Genomic DNA, 20670 nt, shown 5'->3' with positions numbered 1-20670 from the left:
ATGATGAAAATAAAGATGAAGAAAAAGTAGAGACAGAAAAAAATAACAATAAATTTATGACTATAATATCGGTACTCCGAAGACCAACGAGAGTGCATACGGTTCTATACTGAGCAGGGACTAATGTGATGGTATCGGAACTCCTTCAATATTTCTTTACATTTTATCTTCCATTTTAAAATATCTAGTTTAAACTTATAATAATAATAAGCCATATATACGAGTTGAGTATGTCGAGTAATTCGGAGTGCCTGTTGGCATAGGCCTCCTCCAGTCTTCATGGGAGATAAGTCAAATTAAATAAGGTCTTAGAATAATTTTATTTTTATCACTGTGACTCAAAATAGATTTTACGTTTATTATTAAGCCTTAGACTGAGAAATTTCTTAATAAATAACAGATGTAACTATTATTTATTAAAATTATTTACTAATTTAGTTCAGAACATATTGAGTGAATCATGATCGTTCACTTTGTCACATCACTATTTTTGAGTCAATAAAAAATGGTATCACAGGAAACTTCAAAAGAGATCGCTGAACAGGGTTCCCAACTTAGGGGTTTTCCCCTCAGATTTAGGGGGCAAATAAGTGAAATGGGATTTTTTAGGGGTCTGAAATTTTTAGGGGTATTATCAGGGATTTTTCGACTCTTTAATATTTTTAAAATGAAGATAAATTTAATATTTCTTTCTTGACCTAGCGACTTATAACGACATTTATTACGTTATTCTACAACCACTCTGAGGCAACTGGCAACAATTTTCATCGAATAAAAAAAATTGTCAAAATTGTGTAAATTTATTCATTGTCAACATGTATGATTTCAAAAAATCTGAATCTTCAGATAAAGACGTAATATTTTGTCTGTATTAAATATAGACTTTTGAAACCTATTACAGCATATTATTTCTAAATTATTATGAATTTATATTTTTTAGGGGGAAACTCAATAATTAAGGCAATTTTAGGGGGTTTGACACAAACTTTAGGGATAAATATTTTGGAGAGTTGGTAACACTGTCGCTGAATTCATTATTCGACTCAAAGATTACAGTGTATTATTCGACTTAAATAATTATTTAAATTAATCCACATTCCACATAATATCGTACAATTAGTAAACAAATTCCGGCTTACTCATTCTTATTTTTATCATACAAAATAATAATTATTATTGTTATTTTTGTTTACGTTAATATAAATTAGATTAATCACTTGTTGCCTGTTTTGGTGTTTTAACTTTGGCTCCTTTTGATGTGCTGTTTAAATTTGTTTGGTAGGTATTGTTCGATGTTGGAGAGAAATTTAATTTGAATTTGTTATTATATTTAATATATTACTAAGCTTGGGTAAGTAGTTCTTGAAAACATGATACTGATAAGATATTAATTATATCTTAAATTACTAGGAGTGGTCACCGGTTTGTGATAATAATTTGCGCGCAATTTATTGAACCTATTGTTATTGATGAATTCTATTTCAACCGAGATTAGATCACTACCACTGGGTTTGTAAAGAAACATTTAAATAGTGTTGGATTTTTGTTTACCAGTAAATACTCGCGTTTTGTGATGTTTGTTTAAATCGACACAAATTTCAGATAAATCATGAGTTCTACACGTAAAAGAGTATCATCGCCAACAACCAAAGCTGCCTTTGATCAAGAGGAACATAATGGACCCAGTAAACGTATTAAGCTAAACTCTTCACATTCAAGCGACATACAAACACTGAAGAAGAAAAACTTTGTCAAAGCTTGTGAGCTGGTATCACAGAAAGCTTATTTCAATTATGCTGAACGTCTGCAGTTGATATATATACCGGTTTGCTTAGATAGAAGTTCATGTATGCATTCTACACACCGAGTAAGTACTTTGATATACCTATTGATTATCGAAACATGGACAATGTTTATTCTTTTCTTTCAATATTTAATCACTAGCAGACACCCCAGAGTTTCACCCTCGTAGTTCCCATCCCCATCAAAATAAGGAGATGAAATATACACTATGACACTTGCAAGAAAGGTACCTTTCTGTTCCTAAAAGACATCATATCCAGATATATCCAGAGATTATAACTACAACCTCATACACTTTACTTCTATATACATAATACTATATTTATTTAATCTTAAATGAAGTTTGTAATTATAACAAAAATATTTGGCTTATCTTTGAAATATAACTAATTTTGCTGGTTTCCTCCAATTAGTCAGAAAGACTGTATGGATGACCTTTCAATGTCAGAGCCTGGCCTTTATCTGTAGACCTATTGAGGCTTCTAAGTATGGTTTTTTTTTCATATTACTACAATCATGGCTGGTAGAAAGCAATGATGAGGTCTAGGTTAGGTAGGAAGATGCCTATTCACTCTTGCCTTGGAGGTGCACAAATCATAGAAAACACAAAAGCCAGAAACCATTCATGAGTTCCTTAAATAAATGAAATTTGAATTTTGGAAGGGCATACCACATCTTCAATGTTCTTATTAGAAACATTTATGCAAAACATTTTGTGCGAGTTGACTGGATATCAACAACATAAGGATGCCAATTTTCACGGTGTCTCGCTGTTCTGTGGTAGAATGGGGATGGAGGGACTAGATCCAAATTTTGTACACAATAATCTTATGGGTGGGCACTGGGCAATATATCACCATTTTCTAATAACATTACCTAATGTTTCAAAAGTGCTTGTAAACAAAGCCTAATTGAAATAAATGAATTTTTGACTTTGAATTAAACTACATTCTCTCAGATGTAAATTGAGCCCTATAACTGAAACTATTTAGACTATTATTATAGTAGTTTTTCATTTAATTTTTTACTTTTATTTCACAAGAGCAATACCAATCTAGTTTTCACAGTAGCCAGAAAATTTAGTGTATGATACAAAAACAAGGTGTTCTCATTATCTAGTACACATAAGATAGGTAACTGTCTACTCCCGAAACCAGATTGCTATGTGGTCTCTGTTTGTGTAGAAATATCAGAATAAAAAGTAGCCTATGTGTTTCTCTAAACTTAAGTTTATAAAAGCTGTTAGGCCTATCTGCTAAATTTGATCTATTTTATATCATACAGCTTTGAATTTTTTGGAATAAACAATTGTTTAATCCAATTTTGTGTTAAATATGTGGATTAGGTGTACAGATTCTAAAAATACAAGTCATAATATTACAATTACAGGAAAACCACATAAGAGAAATGCCTCAGAAAGTTATGAAGCTTATCAATATTGAAATGGAAGCAAGCAATTGGTGTGGAGCATTGGAAGTCTGCATAATGTCAATTACACCCACTCAGTATCTATCTGATACTGCACTTAAAAATGTTGTGGAGATAATGCTTGTAAGTGTATTTGTTAAGTTGTTTTGTAAGTCACAATAGCTCAATTCCATCTGCTGATAGCACGTCATTATAATCGGCTGTATTAATCAATTACAACTGCATGGTCCAGTGGGCAGTGACCCTACTTTCTGCATCTGCAGCCATAGGTTTGATTCCCACTTCTGGGAAATATTTGTGTGATGAGCATGGTGGTGTTCTCCAGTGTCTGTGTGTAATGTAGTTTATAAATATATACTGTAAAATCTGCTAACTTAGCACCCATAACACAGGCTCTTACTTTGGGGCTAAGTAGTGATGTATAGTCCCTTTAATGAAACAAGTCCCATATATGCGCCGCTAATGTATTAGTGTCGCCGCACACGGGCCACACGCGACAGCCTCAAACGCTGCTATAAAAAACAAGAAGGGACCACAAAAGTAGCTGAAGCGCGACAGCCACTTGTGGCTGGTGATCGACACTTGTGGTCGGTGGCTGCTACATTTTTAACCCATACATGCAGTATCATAATCGCGCGAGTGGCGTGTTGCAGCGTTTAGTGGCCGGTGCGGGCCACAAGAAGCGAGCAGCGACGATTGTCGCGAGTGGCGGCCACTGGCGTCAACCGTGTGCGGCGAGTCCATGTAAAATTTATGAAAACTACAGGTGTGCCGGTAGCGGCGTTTTGTGATTGTGGCCGGTGGCCCGTTTGCGGGAGCCCTTAATGGCGCTCATTGTCATTTGGTAATGGCGGTCTTATTGTCATTTGTTTAAGGCGCTGTCAATGGGACTTCTAGAGACTCTATGTATTGAATAAAAGGCGTTGCAAAAGCAGGCGTTACTTTGCGGAAGTTCATTATGAATATATAATAATTTATTTATTTTGCTATTATCTGCGAAAAGCCGACCCCATACGACAACTTTGCAATTGCACGTTGTAGAGGCAACATATCCTGAGGATGGCTCGGTTTCAGGGGGAAACGTACGTAAAGTATTTTGTCGGACCTGGGTGACTTTGTCGCATGGGTTTGTCGGCTTTTCGCGGATAATCGCAAAATAAATAAATTATTATATACTCTCTGTATTGTTTAAGTAAATTATTTCTAATGGGCCAATTTGTTTCATATATCAGCACCTTCTATGTCATACATGGTACAAACTGCAAACCGTACACAGCCAATGAAAGAAGCCTAACCTATACCAGCTAGCTATGTAAATATTTACATTTCATTTTTACAGAATGCACATGAAGACCTTGCATCTGGTTACACTATTCCGCAGGTGTTAGACAAATGTACACTGGTATTGACATTGCATTTTACTACGCACAACCCATGCTTACATGAGAAATTAAGAAAAGTATATAATGACTTTTTAACATCACCTATGGACAGAAAAGAAAGAACACGCACTAATAGGACAATGTTTAATAGTGAAAAGGGCATTTTGAATTTTTGTCTAACTAGATTGGAGTACGAAATAGGGGCAGAAAGTGCGGACTGTGCATTATTGGACAAAACTGAAAATACACCAGAAGAGTTGAGAGAAACTATTAAAGGACTATTTTATCAAAAGGAACAGTTTGATATTTTTGAAATGTTAGATCGCACGGAGAGAATAAATAGGCTAATGGCAGTACTACACAGTATTATAGAGTTGTTACAATTTGATCTTGCTATTGGGCAATCCATTCTGTAAGTATGAGTTGTGTTTCATTAAATACATTCATTCTTGAATTAATTCTAAAGAATCAATGTTTCATTGTTGTAATTGTTTTCATTGTATAAACAGCTCCCTAAAATGCTGGTTTGTGTAGTTAAATAAAGTTAAAAATGTATTACACTAAAAGATGATGTTACATTTCATTTGTATTTCTAAGATAACAAAAATAAAACCAATATCTAAAAAGAATTGATTCAGCTGAATTCAGCAAAACAATTAATCTAATATTCTGTGCAACGAGTCTTAGTGATGTGTTTGTTAATCTGTGTAAAAATTACATGTATGTATTGCAAATTAAATTTATAGTTGTGTGTAGTGTAAGGATTGGTGGAGGTAGAGTAGAGGAGAGTAAGTGTTAATGTTCTCTGATATATGATGATATAATTCTTCTTTAATATAAAAATCCAGCTGAATGTCTCACAACATATTGCAGGAATAACGAGAGACTAATAAAAAAAATCAAAGTGAGTTTACCTCGACCCCTCGAAAATTACACAATTTTGTTGGTGAATTTAGGTACGATACAAGTTTACATGTAATTGGTCTGAGTGTGACACAGATTAATATAGCAATCATTTAATTTAAGAGACATCAAATATTTAAAAAAAAAATGTGGCTACACAATGAGGATTCACTTTAGTGTTCAGTTTCAGTAGATTCAGACTACAGATTACTCCCTACAACCTTACACATTTTACCTCTTTATAATATTATATAGATAAAGAATTATTAAATAGTCATCATCCATCATTGTAGTGTTTGTGTATACTGAATAGATACCTACAATACTACATACACTATCTCATGTACATTGGTAGTGGCGGCACTGAGTCAGTCTGTCTCTGGCATCGAGAGAAGGAGGACGCGTGCCGCTTGCTATTATAGTGTTTAATAGTACAGTGGTGAGACGGTGACTTACTGCTATTACAGTAACGACAAGGGACCTTACAATCATCATCATTGTCAACCCATATTCGGCTCATTGCTGAGCTAGAATCTCCTCTCATAATAAGAGAGGTTAGGCCAATAGTCCAATTATTAAATAACAATTGGTATATTTCAGAAATTCAGGTGTGAAAAATAGAAAGCATAAACCACTTATGTCATGCATTTTGGACGAGGAAGAGGTTGCCCCAAAAGGTTGCCCCTATAAGAAAAATGAAAAAGCACACAATGTTACAATATGTCGGCGAATATTTAAACTCTTTGCTTACTTTATACATTTAGATTATCCTGAACAACACATACATACTATGACTGTAAGTATATTACTATCAAGGTTAATTGTTCATATTATGCATGACTACCTTATGAGTTACGGCCGGTTTCTTCATCGCAAGTCAAAGTAACGTCATAAATCAAAAGTGACGGTCTTATTCAGTGAAAAATAAAGTCTTCTTTACTACTTACTACTTTTACTGTTACTTTAGCTTTACATGAAGAAACTGGCTGTTAGAGGGCTAAAACAGTATTATAAAAAAAAATATTATTACTATTAGGCCATTGTGAAACACGGCTATAAACGTAACGTATGGAGTTAAGTAAGGTTGGAGTATGCCCGAATAGTTTAGAACCCATACGGGGCCCTTAGTCATGAGCTGGTTCTTGCAACGCAGCTCCTAACTGATCACGTGAGTTTTAGCCGTGTTTCATAATCAATTAATATGAATAACACTCACGATAGTTTAAATTCATTATTATTATCATTGGTATTAGTTTCAAAGTCCCGTGTAGAGTTTTATGCTGGAACTACAAGATGGCCTATTGTATAATTCAAGCGAAAGGCGTACTTACCGCATAAATGACCTCTGTGTCGCAGTGTTACGCGCGGTGGATTTACAAGACAGAGATCCTGGGTTCGATCCCCGGCTAGCTGGATTGAGGTTTCATAATTGGGCCAGGTCAGGTCAAAGATTGACTGGATATTTGCAAAATAAATAAGATTATAAAATTACAAAATCTATTATGTTTTTTTTTATCGTAATCGTATGGGCGTTCAAACAAAATTACTAATATTTTTTTTTCATTATTATTAAAAAAAAAATATTAGTAATTTTGTTTGAACGCCCATACCTCATATCATTATGATCTTTCACGTCATTAAATCGTACCATTTACTATGGGGCGTTTTTCAGGGATCCGCAAATCTGACCCTTTCAATCCCTGTAGCTCCGAAAGTAATGATCGCAGATATCCTATGACTTTTACAAAATTTTTTTTTTATATAATGATATTTATTTTATATACAATATAAAAAACGGTCATCATCCCTATTATAAAATACGTACATTCAAGTAATTAATTATCAATGTTATTTGCAGCTTTGGCTGAATTCCGTAATGGAAATGTTCTACATGAAAGAAAATCGCGCCAATAGCGACTATCCACATATACATGCTGCCAGCGCCAGCGTCATAAACGAATTGTATGACATAATTACAGGTGACAAATTTTGATTATTAACTAAGCCCACATTCGGCTCACTACTATACACGAATTTCCTCTCAGAATGAGAGGGGTTACGCCAATAGTCCACCACGGTAGCCCAATGCGGATTGGCAGGCCACATGACATATTTTATGATCTATATCAGTATATCAGCATAATTCAAATACAGCTATGTCTTAGTCCATCAGATATATGTACTTACTAGCTGACGCCGCGCAGTTTCACCCGCGTGGTTCCCGTTCCCGCAGGAATACAGGGATTAATATATAGCCTATAGCCTTCCTCCATAAATGGGCTATCTAACACTAAAAGAATTTTTCAAGTCGGACCAGTAGTACCAGAGATTAGCGCGTTCAATCAAACAAACAAACAAACAAATTCTTCAGCTTTATAATATTAGTATAGATTCAATCAGATATAATAGTATCCTATCCTACTAATATTATAAACGCGCAAGTTTGTATGGATGTATGTTTGGGTGTTTGTACTCTTTAACGCTGCTGCTACTGAAGCAATTTGGCTGAAATTTGGAATTTTACTCTGGATTAACACATAGGCTACTTTTTATCCCGAAAAAATCCATGGATTCACGAGATTTGCGAAAACCTGATGATTTTGATGGTATGAATGTTTGTTACTCTGTCACGACTCGGCTACTGTCACCTGAAATTTAAAGCAGAAATAGATTATAGTCTGGCTACTTTTTATCCCGGAAAAATCAATGGTTCCCGAAGGATTTGTGAAAAAACTAAATTCCACGCGGACGAAGTTGCGGGTGTCCGCTAGTACTAGTTATAAACAGGAAATATTTGATTGTGTTTTTGCTTCCATTGAATATTCTCAGGAACTACTGAACCTTTATTATCCTACAGTACTGGAAACTATGTGTGTGAAAACGCAGTGTCCTGCTAGCATATTCATAAAAGTAAATGTAATATACTTACTATTATTTTTTCAGAACTGCCTCCAAAATCCATTATCAATATACTGGAAAGAATAAAACCACCCTACATAAGGCACCAGATAAGTCATGACTACTGTGAAAGTTTATTATCTACTGACGAACATGACACTATAAAGATTGTAATTTACTTTTTGAAAGAGACCAAGTGGAATAACATTCCTAAATCCAAATTGATGGTGCTAAAAAAATTAAATGAGAAACGAGTAAAACCAAATAAGCTTTTAGAACATTTGTCTGATATTTGCAAAAATGCACCTTTGAACTTGTGTCATAATAAAAAAGAAATATATCCAAAATTCTCCATGCCTTCTAATAAGTCCAAGAGTGAGCAAAGTACGATAATTAGTGCATTGTATATAGCATTACAATCTTATTTAGAGTCATATGGAATACAATCGATACAAGAAACATTGCAAGAACTGAATGAAAGTTTGACACAAGGAAGTACATCAGAAAACTCAATTGTGGATAGCAGTTTTATAGTATCATCGTCGTATAGTGTTACAGATCAATTTATAAGGAAACACAGACAAATTTTTGAAATGTTAAAAGACTTAATATTAACAATACAAGAATTAGAAACTGAAGCAAAAAATGTAGAAGTGCTTAATATTTTTAAAAACATCTTCAACTAAACAAAAAAGCCTCAATAGCTCAACAATAAGACAGGGTGGAGTCATCCACGAGGGGCTGTGCTTCAATCCTCACCCCGTTGGTCTATTGTCGTATCCACTCCTAGCACAGTCTTTCCCGACTAGTTGGAATAGTTATATTGGTTTTAATATAAGAAATATGGCAAACATACATGAAAAAAAAATGATTTGACCCTAATGAGATAAAATAAAATACTAAATGCTCTCTCTAAAGTTTGGAGCATTATTAACTCACTCCATATTATGTAAAGATGTGTAAATAAAGCTTTTTTTTTAAGTTACATTTTTTTTAGGTTACATTTTTCATTGACAAATTGACACCTCAAAAGGGGTGCTTTTTTAGATACCAAAGATTTTATAGGATAGGTACTGAAAATTACTGTTTATCATTTACATAACAGTTTTGTCATTCCATTTTGAATTGACACTAAATTAGTTGAACTAATGTTAAAGAGTTGTCTTAATGAATTCAGACTCTAATGAGAACTCCAACTGGTTACCTACACAGTACACAAACACGTTGTGCAGTGAAAACAAACAAAAAAAGTTGTTAAAAGATATAATCTAGAAACTGGATAAATCCAGCACTGCCAACAGTGGTGAAATATATTGCTCTCTTCTGTTACGATAGGACCAAAACAAAATACTATAATAATCCAGTCAAGACATTTACTAATAAAATAATTTTTACAGTTCTTTCAACTGCTTTATCTCAGAAATGGCAATACTTATGAAAAAAGTGTAGATTAATTTTTTGTAGAAAATCAAATAATCTACTATTTTGAACTATTTTTGCTGTAAAACTTACCATTTAGCTGAAAAACACGAAAAACCTATTTTTGCAAACTTTCACCATCAATAAATTTTTTTGCACAAAGAGGATAGATGGGAACTTTTCAAAATTCATTTATTATTAATTAACACATTCTGAACATTCATACCAATTTTTAGCTCTACGAATTATTCTAACCTTACCTCTATTTTAAGGATTAATTTGACTGATCTAAATTTTGAGTCAAACCACTATCATTTGACTTTTTTCTTTCTGTTGTCTCAATATATTGTAGTGTGTATCTTAAGATTTATTTAAGTATTTCATAAAAAATAATGACTAATGTTGTATAATTTTATAGTTTATTCACCCAAGGTAAATAAAGTTTTATTTATGTAACTGTATGGTTTATTTTCTATCATCTGTTTGTTTTTTAATATATCCAAGTTGCTAACAAGAACCCATAGAATTTTATATTACAGCAAACCCGGTTGAGCTTTGCTTTGACCTATGTGAACTTCTTTCCTACCCCTACCCTTCCCTACTCCCACCCTACACCTACCCTACATCTACCATAGGGTAGGACTACTCCTACCCTAATCTACTTTTGAATGCCAAGAAAACTAAATGTATTGAGTTTTCATTGCCAAATGTTATAAAATTAGATAAGTCTATAATGATCGATGGTGAAACACTGGAAATGGAGAGTTCCACAGTTTTCCTGGGAGTGACCTTGGATTGTAAACTTCAGTGGGGTGCTCATATAGAAAAACTGTCTGGTAAACTTAGCTCAGCGGCATTTGCCGTGAGAAAAATAAGACAGTTTACTGATGTTGATACAGCTAGGCTTGTTTATTTTGCGTACTTTCACAGCGTAATGTCTTACGGTATTTTATTGTGGGGCATGGCTGCCGATATACAATCTATATTTGTACTTCAAAAAAGAGCAATTCGAGCAATATATCAATTAAAATCACACGAGTCCCTTCGTCAAAAGTTTAAAGAAATAGGTATACTAACAGTAGCCTGTCAATATATATATAACAGTATAGTATATTTAAGACAAAATATTAATTTGTACAAACGAAAAGGAGATTTAAACCCACGTCTTACTAGACACGGGCATAAGTTAGTTATTTCTGCATATCGTCTCCAAAGAGTAAAAAAATCTTTTGTAGGTTTGGGTGTACTCTTATATAATAATATCCCCAAGACTGTGATGGACATGCCAATGCATAGCTTTAAGCAATGTGTTAAAAAACATTTACTTAGTCGAGGGTACTACAACATTAATGAGTTCCTTAATGATAAAGATGCTTGGAGCCTGTTGGATCAGCTTCCACCTTCACACAGGAAGTAAAACTATAAGAAATGTAAACAGTAATTGTTAACAATTGTAAATTATAATACTGTATGACTTTTTCAAAAGAGCAACTGTTGAGTTTCTTGCCGGTATCTTCTCAGCAGAACCTGCCTTCCGAACCGGTGGTAGAATCTTTACAAATAGTCAACTGACGTGTCAAAAGTGCTTGTAAACTGAGCCTACTTGAAATAAATGATTTTTGATTTTGATTTTGATTTTGAACTCTACCCTGAGACTTTTTTTTATATTCTCTGTAAGAATCATCATACTTCAAGAAATATGCTAATAAAACAATTGGCAAAATCGGTTCAGCCATTCTCGAGATTTGTACTTAGGAAGAATTCAAGATTCATTATAAAGACAAAATGTTTGTATGGGAGAATTTTTAAATTTTTTTCTCTGTAAGAACAATCCTCGTACATCAAGGGAGTATTCTAAAAAATGAACTTGCGAAAACAATTTAGCCATACACAAGATTTGCGATATGCTTATTAAGATTCAAGGTTAATTTTTCTATGGATTTGACTCATTACATTCACTTATTATAACTACTTATGAGATAAGTCAACAAGGTTAATTTCTAACTTAATAATATTAAAGGGGATAAAGTTTAATAAGCCTTTCTGATATTCATAAGTTATATATATTATCCAAAAATACTTACATTACTTGATACAACTCCATCAATATTCAATGCTTTGTTTTGCCTTATAAATTTTAAGGTGTGTTGCCGATTCTCAGACCTATAATAATTGTTGCAGATTCTCAGACCTACCTGATATGCATCACCTCAAGTTTTAGTGAAACAGTGATTCATTTTTATGTATATAGACAATTTTAATTTTAGAAACAACTCAATTGAACATGCATTTACTTTTGGTTCAGAAGGCAGATTTCTACTGAAAAGAATTAGTTCACAATTATTAATTTATTTTAAGTATCTAGCTTTTGACTCTAAGACCATGGTAATTATTATCAAGTTAATGATATTAGGAGCAGGCAGAAAGAATTTTGGTGTTCTGCTGAAAATAAACTCAAAAGTATGGTGGATTCAGGTAATTTATTTTCTACTGATATAATCATTGTATTGAACTAGTCAACTCAGTATTTGGGCAGAAAATGGCCTCTAGCTTTTTTAGTCCTTTTAGCCTTCTCTAAATCGACCTCGGGATACTCTGCTTGTAATTTTTCCAAGTCCATATCAGGAAAACGCTTCAAAAGGTGTTGAACATGGTTGAAATTTCTGTTCCTTTCATTTCTTTTTATACTACGTAACTTTTCCTGGTATAATCTATAGAATTTTTTGACAGCAAGACTATTTATGTATCCATGTTCCAGATAAGATTTTACCCAACGTGTATTCATAAATTTTGGTATTATGTATTCATTCTTAGGATACTTCTCTGGTAAGCCAAATAGATTGACTACATCTTCAACAGGCCGTTCTCCAGTTTCACCAGTTTCCAATGTGTAATATGCCGTGTTACGTTCTCTTACGACAGTTTCAATGTTATTCATTGATTCTTCAACTTTGTCAATCCTTTCTGGGTTCGGGAAAAGTCGCACTTTTCGATTACATTCGTGTTCCATAGTAAATAGCATATTTCTTTCTTTCAATAAAACATACCACAATTTGTGTAGATCTGTGTTCGACTTTATTCTTAACTCATCCAAACGCCAAGCTCTGCCAACACGAATGTTAGTTTCATTCCAGTTCTTTTTATTATCGAAGAAATCCATTAAATTGTTATGTTTACTTGTGGTGTGAATATATGTAATATTTTGTATTGCTGTTATGTATAGCTTTAAGGAATTATGTGAGCGATATGATATTACCGCTGCATTACGTAAAATATTGTTGAAAAGAAAATTCATTTTGCTAAATATAGGTAATTTATAAATTCACAATAACCTCACTTCAATACCAATAGTCAAGTCAATAGGGTTCATGTCACGTCAGTGTCAAACACACAAACCACAAATGAAGGACAAACAAATTATTAGATACCTATGGTTCCAATTTTTTTTTTGAACACAGTACCATAGAACACTAATACTCCTATGGTCTGTGCTCCTAACGGACACAGTACACACAAGCACAACTCTGCACAACCAAAGAATATATTACTCCAAGATAAGTGAAGGTACATACACGAAAACGTTGGAAGTAGCAGCGCTCCTAGTTCCGCAAATGGAATATTTTAGACTTAAACCAGTGACACTTTTAAATGAAGATTTTTGATTTAATTTATTTTTTCATCGAGGCTTGTTAAACACTTAAAATAGTTTAGTTTCAAACAATTATTGAGAAAAAAAAAAATTTTTTTTGGTATCGTTACCCAGGATCGAACTCATGATTATTTTATCGTATCTTAGAATTACACCACTCGACGATTTACACCAAATGACTATGTAGATGTGGTTGAAATTAATGTACGCTTACTGTCTGCTTTCTGTGCCTACTAATTTATGTTCGCAACCAACACATGCATTACCTCCTATGTCCAAAAATCTTTGTATGAAGTTTCAGCACAACAAACTCTTTTTTTAAATCTGCTATCCACAGATTATTATGACACCTCTTATAGACTAAGATCAATTACATATGGACTTGTATCGCACCAAAATTTACTATCAAAATGTCATTATTTTTGGAAGGGACGAGGTAAACTCACACATCGAAAATATTTACCACCAAAAAACAATATTGTGTCCTTACACTACATAAAACTATAAAGTACATGTCCCAATTTTGTATTGAGGCTGGGCCTTTATTCCGAGTGTCACCTAAAGAAAACAAATTAAAAGAACATAAAATATAGGGCTAAAAACCCAAAATAAAAAAGTTTTGAAATCCGCATTTTTTATTAAATTAATTAAATAAAATGTATTTTTTTCATTAGCTGATAACATTAGTTATGAATTTTTTTCGTGGAAACATACTTGTAACTCACACCCTGTCAGATTGTCAATAATCTACGCGTTTAAGGCGTTTTTAAAGCAATTTAAGGATTTTTTTGTTTAATGCTTCTCTGTCTACGATTTAATGTTTCTTTTTAACTTGCGTCCTAATAACATTGGACAATATTAAATGACATTGACAGCTTACACTGGCTATTTTGATTGATTCAATTCCAGGTGTTTTTATTGGCTGTTTTGAACATTATTTATGTTTAATTTGTAGACAAGGGAGCGAAACAATAAAAATATTTATCTAATTAATGCAGATTCCAAAAATTTTAAAAATTATTTTCTCAACAGCAATTAGTATCTTCTATCCGTAAAAAATTCTATCGACCTGCTAAATAAATAATTTTTCTTTAATTCACAATACACACACGTGTAATTTATGCACAGACTTCGCTTGAAGTCGTTACACAGAATATTCCATTACTTGATTTTGAATATTGATTACTTGATGGTTGAAGAATGGATTCTTTTTAGATATTTTTTTACAAATTTGATATAATTATGAAATACTTACAAATTAAATTTAACTTCATCTTTTTAGTGAACTAAAAGTTATTGAACGTTTTAATAACATTCAATTACACAAACTGGTATTTTTAAGAGCTCTGTACATGATGTAAACTGTTACAAGAATTAACCATCGATTCTAGAAACAATCGATGATTACACAGAAACAGAAACAATAGAAACAGTTTTTATAAACGCGTTAGATCGTTGATCTTATATTTTAACAGCGGTGACGTCTATCGAGGCAGGTTGATATATAATTAGTCTGACGTAGATAGATAAGTAGATAGCGGTTAAACGACTCCGAGTTCTAGCTTTTTCGAGTCAAATTCACAGATGTTATGTTTAAACTTACATTACAAAAAAAAAATACAACTTCATTTAGTTTAATAAATGATTATGAATGAAATAAAGTTTATTGCCACAGATTACAATACAAGTCACTATACAAAATCATTTTCAACTGGGCTCAAAAAAGGTAGAACGCAGAGCCGGTTAAAAAAATGACAGTTCAAATGAAAAATGTTTAGAAGTTCGTCTTTGTGTTTGTACCAAAACTGAAATTCTAAGATTGTTTTTAATTCATTGCATCTGTTTTGTGTGATTTTGTGACTTGTGTTTGGTTTAATTATAATGACTGTGAACATTAGGTGACTAAATATTTATAGTGACAACAGACTTCAGCAACGCATTCCGTGAAATTCTGATTGTTTTTATTAAAACAGGATCACTTGACTTCTGGGAATCTCGTAAAGAGTTGTAAGGTAACCTAATACACGATACTAATTTCCTATGAATACAATTTAGTTTCTAAGCGTCTGGATGTAATCGAAATTTGAATAACATTACCGCATTTTGTAATATTGGAAAGTTACAAAAGTATAAACTAGCAATATTAGAACTAATTAAATTGTACAAACTTCATTCTTTACATTTACAATAATCTTATAATTTTACACAAAAAAAGTTGTTTGTCAACAGACAATGCACCTACGAATACTACAATGATGAAACACAAGCATTTATTGTAAAATTAGATCAAAATAAGTGAACTGGTGTGTAATTTATGATTTGGTTTTAAAAACAGCTAGTCTGACATATTGCCTAGATTAATTATTATTATACACTATGGATATGTTACACTATGGATATGTTACGTGCCTACAAAATCACAGCAAAAAGTGATCAGAATTTAGCGACTCCACTGAGCACACACATGCACAATTTTGTGTTTACACTTCCTAAACACATAACTCGACATCATAGACAATATTGAGGTATTATGTGTCTATAACTTTCATTATTCATAAGCGACTAATTGAAACACAGTTGCCTGCTCAGTTTTGATCTGTAGTATAAAATATTGTTGGTCTAGATATCAGTATTTTTGGATTATCCAGGTTGGCATGATTTTAAACTATCCTAATATTCTGCAAAATAAATCCATTGCAGGCATAGAACCCAAATCATATAAATATGGAACAAAATCAACTTCTAGAGAGATGAGTTTAATCATTGGTTTGCTGGCATTTAATGTGATGAATGTTTAATACTAAGTAATTAAGTATAACTTACGGTGTCGTACACCTCTAGGCATCACTACCCTGACAATATTTTTGACTGTATGTGTCTTTTAAAACATCTTGAAACATCACATTAAGAACAAGTTAATTATAATTATTATTAGGTAAGAAATTACTAGTGATTTATACCCTCATTTTCAATTTGTTTTTTGGTAAACAGTACACATTGAGTAGGGTGGTAGTATAGTGTTTTCATCCATTCCCTTTGTGTCCATAAACTCTGACTTGATAATGTTCAAAAACATTAAAACTGAACTTTTTGTATATAAATCTCCTTTTCTGATTCAATCATTATAATAATAAGTATAGCTGAGATGCCTGCTAAGTTTAATTGTTAAAAAATGTTAAAAGGGAGGTACTCCATTTAACTGTGCCTATATAATTATTATGTTTTTTATGAATGATTATTAGCAGCATATATATAGCAACTTGATACCTCTGAAGAAATTTCTGAAGAAATGAAACAAAGCGAAACAAATTCTGAGAACTATTATTAACATTGTAATTAAATCTTGAAAAATATGGCCTTTATTTAAAGTACAAGTTACCTTATCAATAATTGAGGTTAAGCAAATATGAACTGTTTATGAACCTGTATGGAATCCTCTCACTCTTTGGTTTTTATGTTACATTTTTATGCACATCTATAATTGATCTTTATGTTAACTTTTTTAGACATGCCAAATGCCAAATGGGAAAGCCTATGTTAAGAGAAGTTACTTATGACAGTAATGCAGTAAACGTTGATTGATCTTTCAGGTTTCCATCCACCCCTTAAAAACTTAGGATTAAATAATATCCTTTGTTACCCTACATTTTCACTGGCTACTGTGTAATAATATCATAAAATGTCATAAAATACAGTGTATGTTACACAGTAAAAAATATCACTTACAAATAGTGAAATTATTTTTAAATAAGCTTGAGTATTTTTGAGATAAATCTCAACAAACAAACAAACAAAAATCAAATCTTGCCTCCTTATAATATTAGCTTAGCACATTATTGTTTTGTCATAGTTATGTTTTATGTAGTAGTAGAGCTTTTTGTGACAGAGTATGATCACGTAAGTACTGCTGTCAAGTCCAGCTGTTCCAGTCTGAAAGGCATGGTTGGCGGTGTAACTACAGGCACAAGAAGCCAACTGCTGATCAAGTTGATGGATACAGGGCGTCACTTTGTGAGAAGGGTTGCATGGCCTGCGAAGTGTTGTACTGATGGGTTACCAATTACCATCAGGTGAACCATTTGCTTGTTCCATCAATTACTATTATAAATAACCGGCCAAGCGCGAGTCGGACTCGCCCAAGAAGGTTTACGTACCAGTATAAATAAAAACGGCAAGAAATCACGTTTTTTGTATGGGAGCTCCCTTAGCTTTAGCTTAAATCTGTTTTTTAGTATTTGATGTTATAGTGACAACAGAAATAAAGCGGTTCATGAGATATCGCCTGGTGACAGACGCGTGGAAGGACAGACGTATAATACGCTTGCAGAGTAATAATAGCAGTAGGTAATAGTGTCCAGTTTGATCTTTTTTTATTCTTTACAAGTTAGCCCTTGACTACAATCTCTCCTGGTGGTAAGTGATGATGCAGTCTAAGATGGAAGCGGGCTAACTTGTGAGGAGGATGAAAATCCACACACCTTTCGGTTTCTACACGACATCATACCGGAACGCTAAATCGCTTGGCGGTACGTCTTTGCCAGTAGGGTGGTAACTAGCCACCGCCGAAGCCTTCCACCAGCCCTTTGGTTACAGAACCATAAAAATGTAGTACATCATCGAAAATTTACCGTACTTTGCTTGAAAAAACTATACAATCTTGAACATCACTAATCATATATTACGATTGTATAACAAACGCTTGTACATCAATTACGATGGGGATGCTAGAAATATAAATTCCGTAGATATATTAGACAGACAGTTAACAGACATAACCATTTATTTAAGTACATTCAGTAAGTCTTGAGTGGCATATTCAAAGGCTTCAGGATACAAGATTATTGGAGCAGATAAAATATAAAAAGGTGATTTACCTATTTCTTTGTTAAGGGGCTGCCTTTCAACTTTCTTATACACATTCCAATTTTATGAGTTTCAATGGCCCAAAAGACATGAGCATCAATATTTTTTCCTCCTATCTTTAGTATAGTTGTATTGTTAAAGTATTTTAATTAAGAGTACTTATGTATAATATAAAAGCCGTAATAGACTTTCATACAAACTTGTGAGAGCCTCTAGACCTCTTTAATCCGGCCCTATCGAAAATCCATTATTAGCAGATAACTACTAACTATGGACTACCTCCCTGCCAAATTTCATCTTTGTACGTCAAGCGGTTTTCGAGATTTCGTGAGAATGACCTTTCACATTTATATATTAAGAAGACTAGCCGACGACCGAACATTATTTTCCCCGTTTAGGCCACATTTTTGATCGGTGCTTGGCTCCTATTGGTCGTAGCGTGATGTTATGTAGCTTATAGCCTTCCTCGTTAAACGGGCTTTTCAACACTAAAATAATTGTTCAATTCTAACAATTAGTTTGTCAGTAGGTAAGGCAGAAGTACGAAATTGCCTATAACGGGCGAATAAATGTTGTTTGATAACGTCACGGCGTTAAACGAGAGCAGATCACCGCGTGTTCACTTTAAAATTCCTTATCGTATCGAAATAATTCTTTCACGAGTATTTTTTGTTTTCAACGGAGAATACAGAAAGTTAACATTTAAAAATAGTTAACATTATTCATAACCCTCCTGATAGGCAATGTGCAATCTATATGGCGATTTTCAAAATTCAAATTTCTTTAACTAGTGGACGATGTTATCCATATAAGTAAAAGTCAAAATTGGTTAGAAGCAGGCGTTACTTTGCGGAAGTTCATCATTATATTAAAGTCAAAATTAATTATTATCAATTAGGCTCAGTTTATAAGCACTTTTAACTTTCGGAAACGTCAGGTAATGTTATCAGATAATGGTGTTAATTAAATAAACGCGCCTTGACGCCTGTTATCCACTAAACCTATTTCTATAATATTATTGTATAAATCTTAATTATTAACAATTAACTGCAATAGCATCGAGTAATATTATTTTTCAATACAGTAAGTATTTTTTATTTGAAATTTAATTTGTAGGTCACATTCCGACGGAGTTGTTTTTAACTAAACCTTTCAGTTCCCACAATCCATTTAAGTCCGACTACCGATGACATAAAGCAGCCGGCTATGGTGCTTTTCGATTCCTATATGGTCATCCACTGTGCCTTATACGTACGTGGCTCACCTTAAATCGGCTTTAAGGCCCGCCATGTTTTCGTGTGTACCCTATTCCGCTGTGTTTGCTAAAATCCTCGATGACAAGTGGTGCCGCGTGCTCGACGCCATTGTTGTTTTAATTGTTCACGGAGCGCTCGCTTTATTCTGGGGAGGTCACACGTTATCTAAAACAGCTGTCGGCCGCACACGGCCTACAATGGACTCGTTTGTATCCGCGCCGTGTAATATTGTTTGTAATTTAAATCAGCCATGTTGGCAAGAGCGCTGGGCGCTGGCTTTATGTTCCAGCTATTCGAGGTGTATTGTTGCGTTGATTAGATCGGGGATGCTTTGTTTTGCAGCGAATAGGTGTATAAAAGCGGACGCTGTGTTGTCGACACGCTATCTGCAAGAGATTGCAACCGCTCGCAGTTAACTGCGGCAGTTGTTGTCGATGCAAAAAAAAAAAACTAGAGAAGCGCCGACTATGATTTTTGCCGATTAGCCGATTAGTCGGTTGCAAAGATGCCGACTAGTCGGCGCTTTTTGCCGACTAATCGGCTTTACCGACTATTTGGCAACTAGTCGGCGCATCACTAAAAAAACTGAATTCATTAATGCGGCAAAAAATGTAGTAACACTATTTATAGGAGTAAATACTTGGTAATTAAAGGCAGCGTAGCGGTACTGAGATAGTTGGTAGTTTTTCTTTTCGAACTGTTACTTTGTATTTAAATTAAGTGCTTTATTAATGCACTTGTGGAAACCCGCGACTTAGCTCGCGTTGACTTTTTAAATGGCTTTAAAAAGAAAATGTAGCGATTCAATATTGATAGAGAGAATATTTTCGTCATTACAATTTTTATTATTAACTGAGCCTAATTTAACGGGCAAACATTTCAAATTCCACGTGTGTTGGAAGATATAGGACTGTTTTGATGATATAGGACTTTTACATAATATGGTCTTGTATAATATAGTAAAGGATATGCTGAAGGGCTTAGGAACACAAAAAGTTCCCAATACGCGGGTATTGCGAAAGAACGCTGACAATACCCTAATAGCGTGCGTTTGTGATGACTGTCCCAC

At 33.5% G+C, this 20670-nt stretch overlaps 3 protein-coding genes across 3 annotated transcripts in view; 2 read left to right on the top strand and 1 right to left on the bottom strand.

Annotated features, from left to right (window-relative positions):
• The first annotated feature begins 1072 nt into the window (after positions 1-1072).
• On the top strand, positions 1073-9215 carry LOC112058159 (uncharacterized). Its single transcript, XM_024098864.2, has 7 exons — positions 1073-1351; positions 1603-1867; positions 3193-3354; positions 4571-5025; positions 6117-6312; positions 7375-7495; positions 8460-9215. Exons 2-7 carry the CDS (start codon positions 1610-1612, stop codon positions 9098-9100), a joined length of 1833 nt encoding a protein of 610 aa, XP_023954632.2. The 5' UTR covers positions 1073-1351; positions 1603-1609; the 3' UTR covers positions 9101-9215.
• A 3079-nt stretch (positions 9216-12294) lies between these two features.
• On the bottom strand, positions 12295-13189 carry LOC112058160 (39S ribosomal protein L47, mitochondrial). Its single transcript, XM_024098866.2, has one exon. The coding sequence runs from the start codon at positions 13126-13128 to the stop codon at positions 12355-12357; it is 774 nt and encodes a 257-aa protein (XP_023954634.2). The 5' UTR covers positions 13129-13189; the 3' UTR covers positions 12295-12354.
• A 2036-nt stretch (positions 13190-15225) lies between these two features.
• LOC112058158 (bifunctional heparan sulfate N-deacetylase/N-sulfotransferase) overlaps positions 15226-20670 on the top strand; it is a 160881-nt gene continuing 155436 nt past the window's right edge. Inside the window, exon 1 of the mRNA XM_052882607.1 lies at positions 15226-15494. The gene's annotated coding sequence lies outside the window, so the exon portion shown is untranslated. The remainder of the gene's footprint in view (positions 15495-20670) is intronic.

Source organism: Bicyclus anynana, chromosome 7 (assembly GCF_947172395.1).
Source record: "Bicyclus anynana chromosome 7, ilBicAnyn1.1, whole genome shotgun sequence".
Lineage (NCBI taxonomy): Eukaryota > Metazoa > Arthropoda > Insecta > Lepidoptera > Nymphalidae > Bicyclus > Bicyclus anynana.
The sequence above is the reverse complement of the archived record's forward strand: the minus strand, read 5'-3'. Positions and strand labels throughout refer to the sequence as shown.

Excerpts from the sequence above, each read along its gene's own strand:
- LOC112058159 (XM_024098864.2), top strand. The coding sequence starts at position 1,610 with ATGAGTTCTACACGTAAAAGAGTATCATCGCCAACAACCAAAGCTGCC. Across the intron at positions 1,868-3,192 it reads GTATGCATTCTACACACCGA|GAAAACCACATAAGAGAAAT; the intron begins GTAAGTACTTTG and ends TTACAATTACAG. Across the intron at positions 5,026-6,116 it reads GCTATTGGGCAATCCATTCT|AAATTCAGGTGTGAAAAATA; the intron begins GTAAGTATGAGT and ends GGTATATTTCAG.
- LOC112058160 (XM_024098866.2), bottom strand. The coding sequence starts at position 13,128 with ATGAATTTTCTTTTCAACAATATTTTACGTAATGCAGCGGTAATATCA.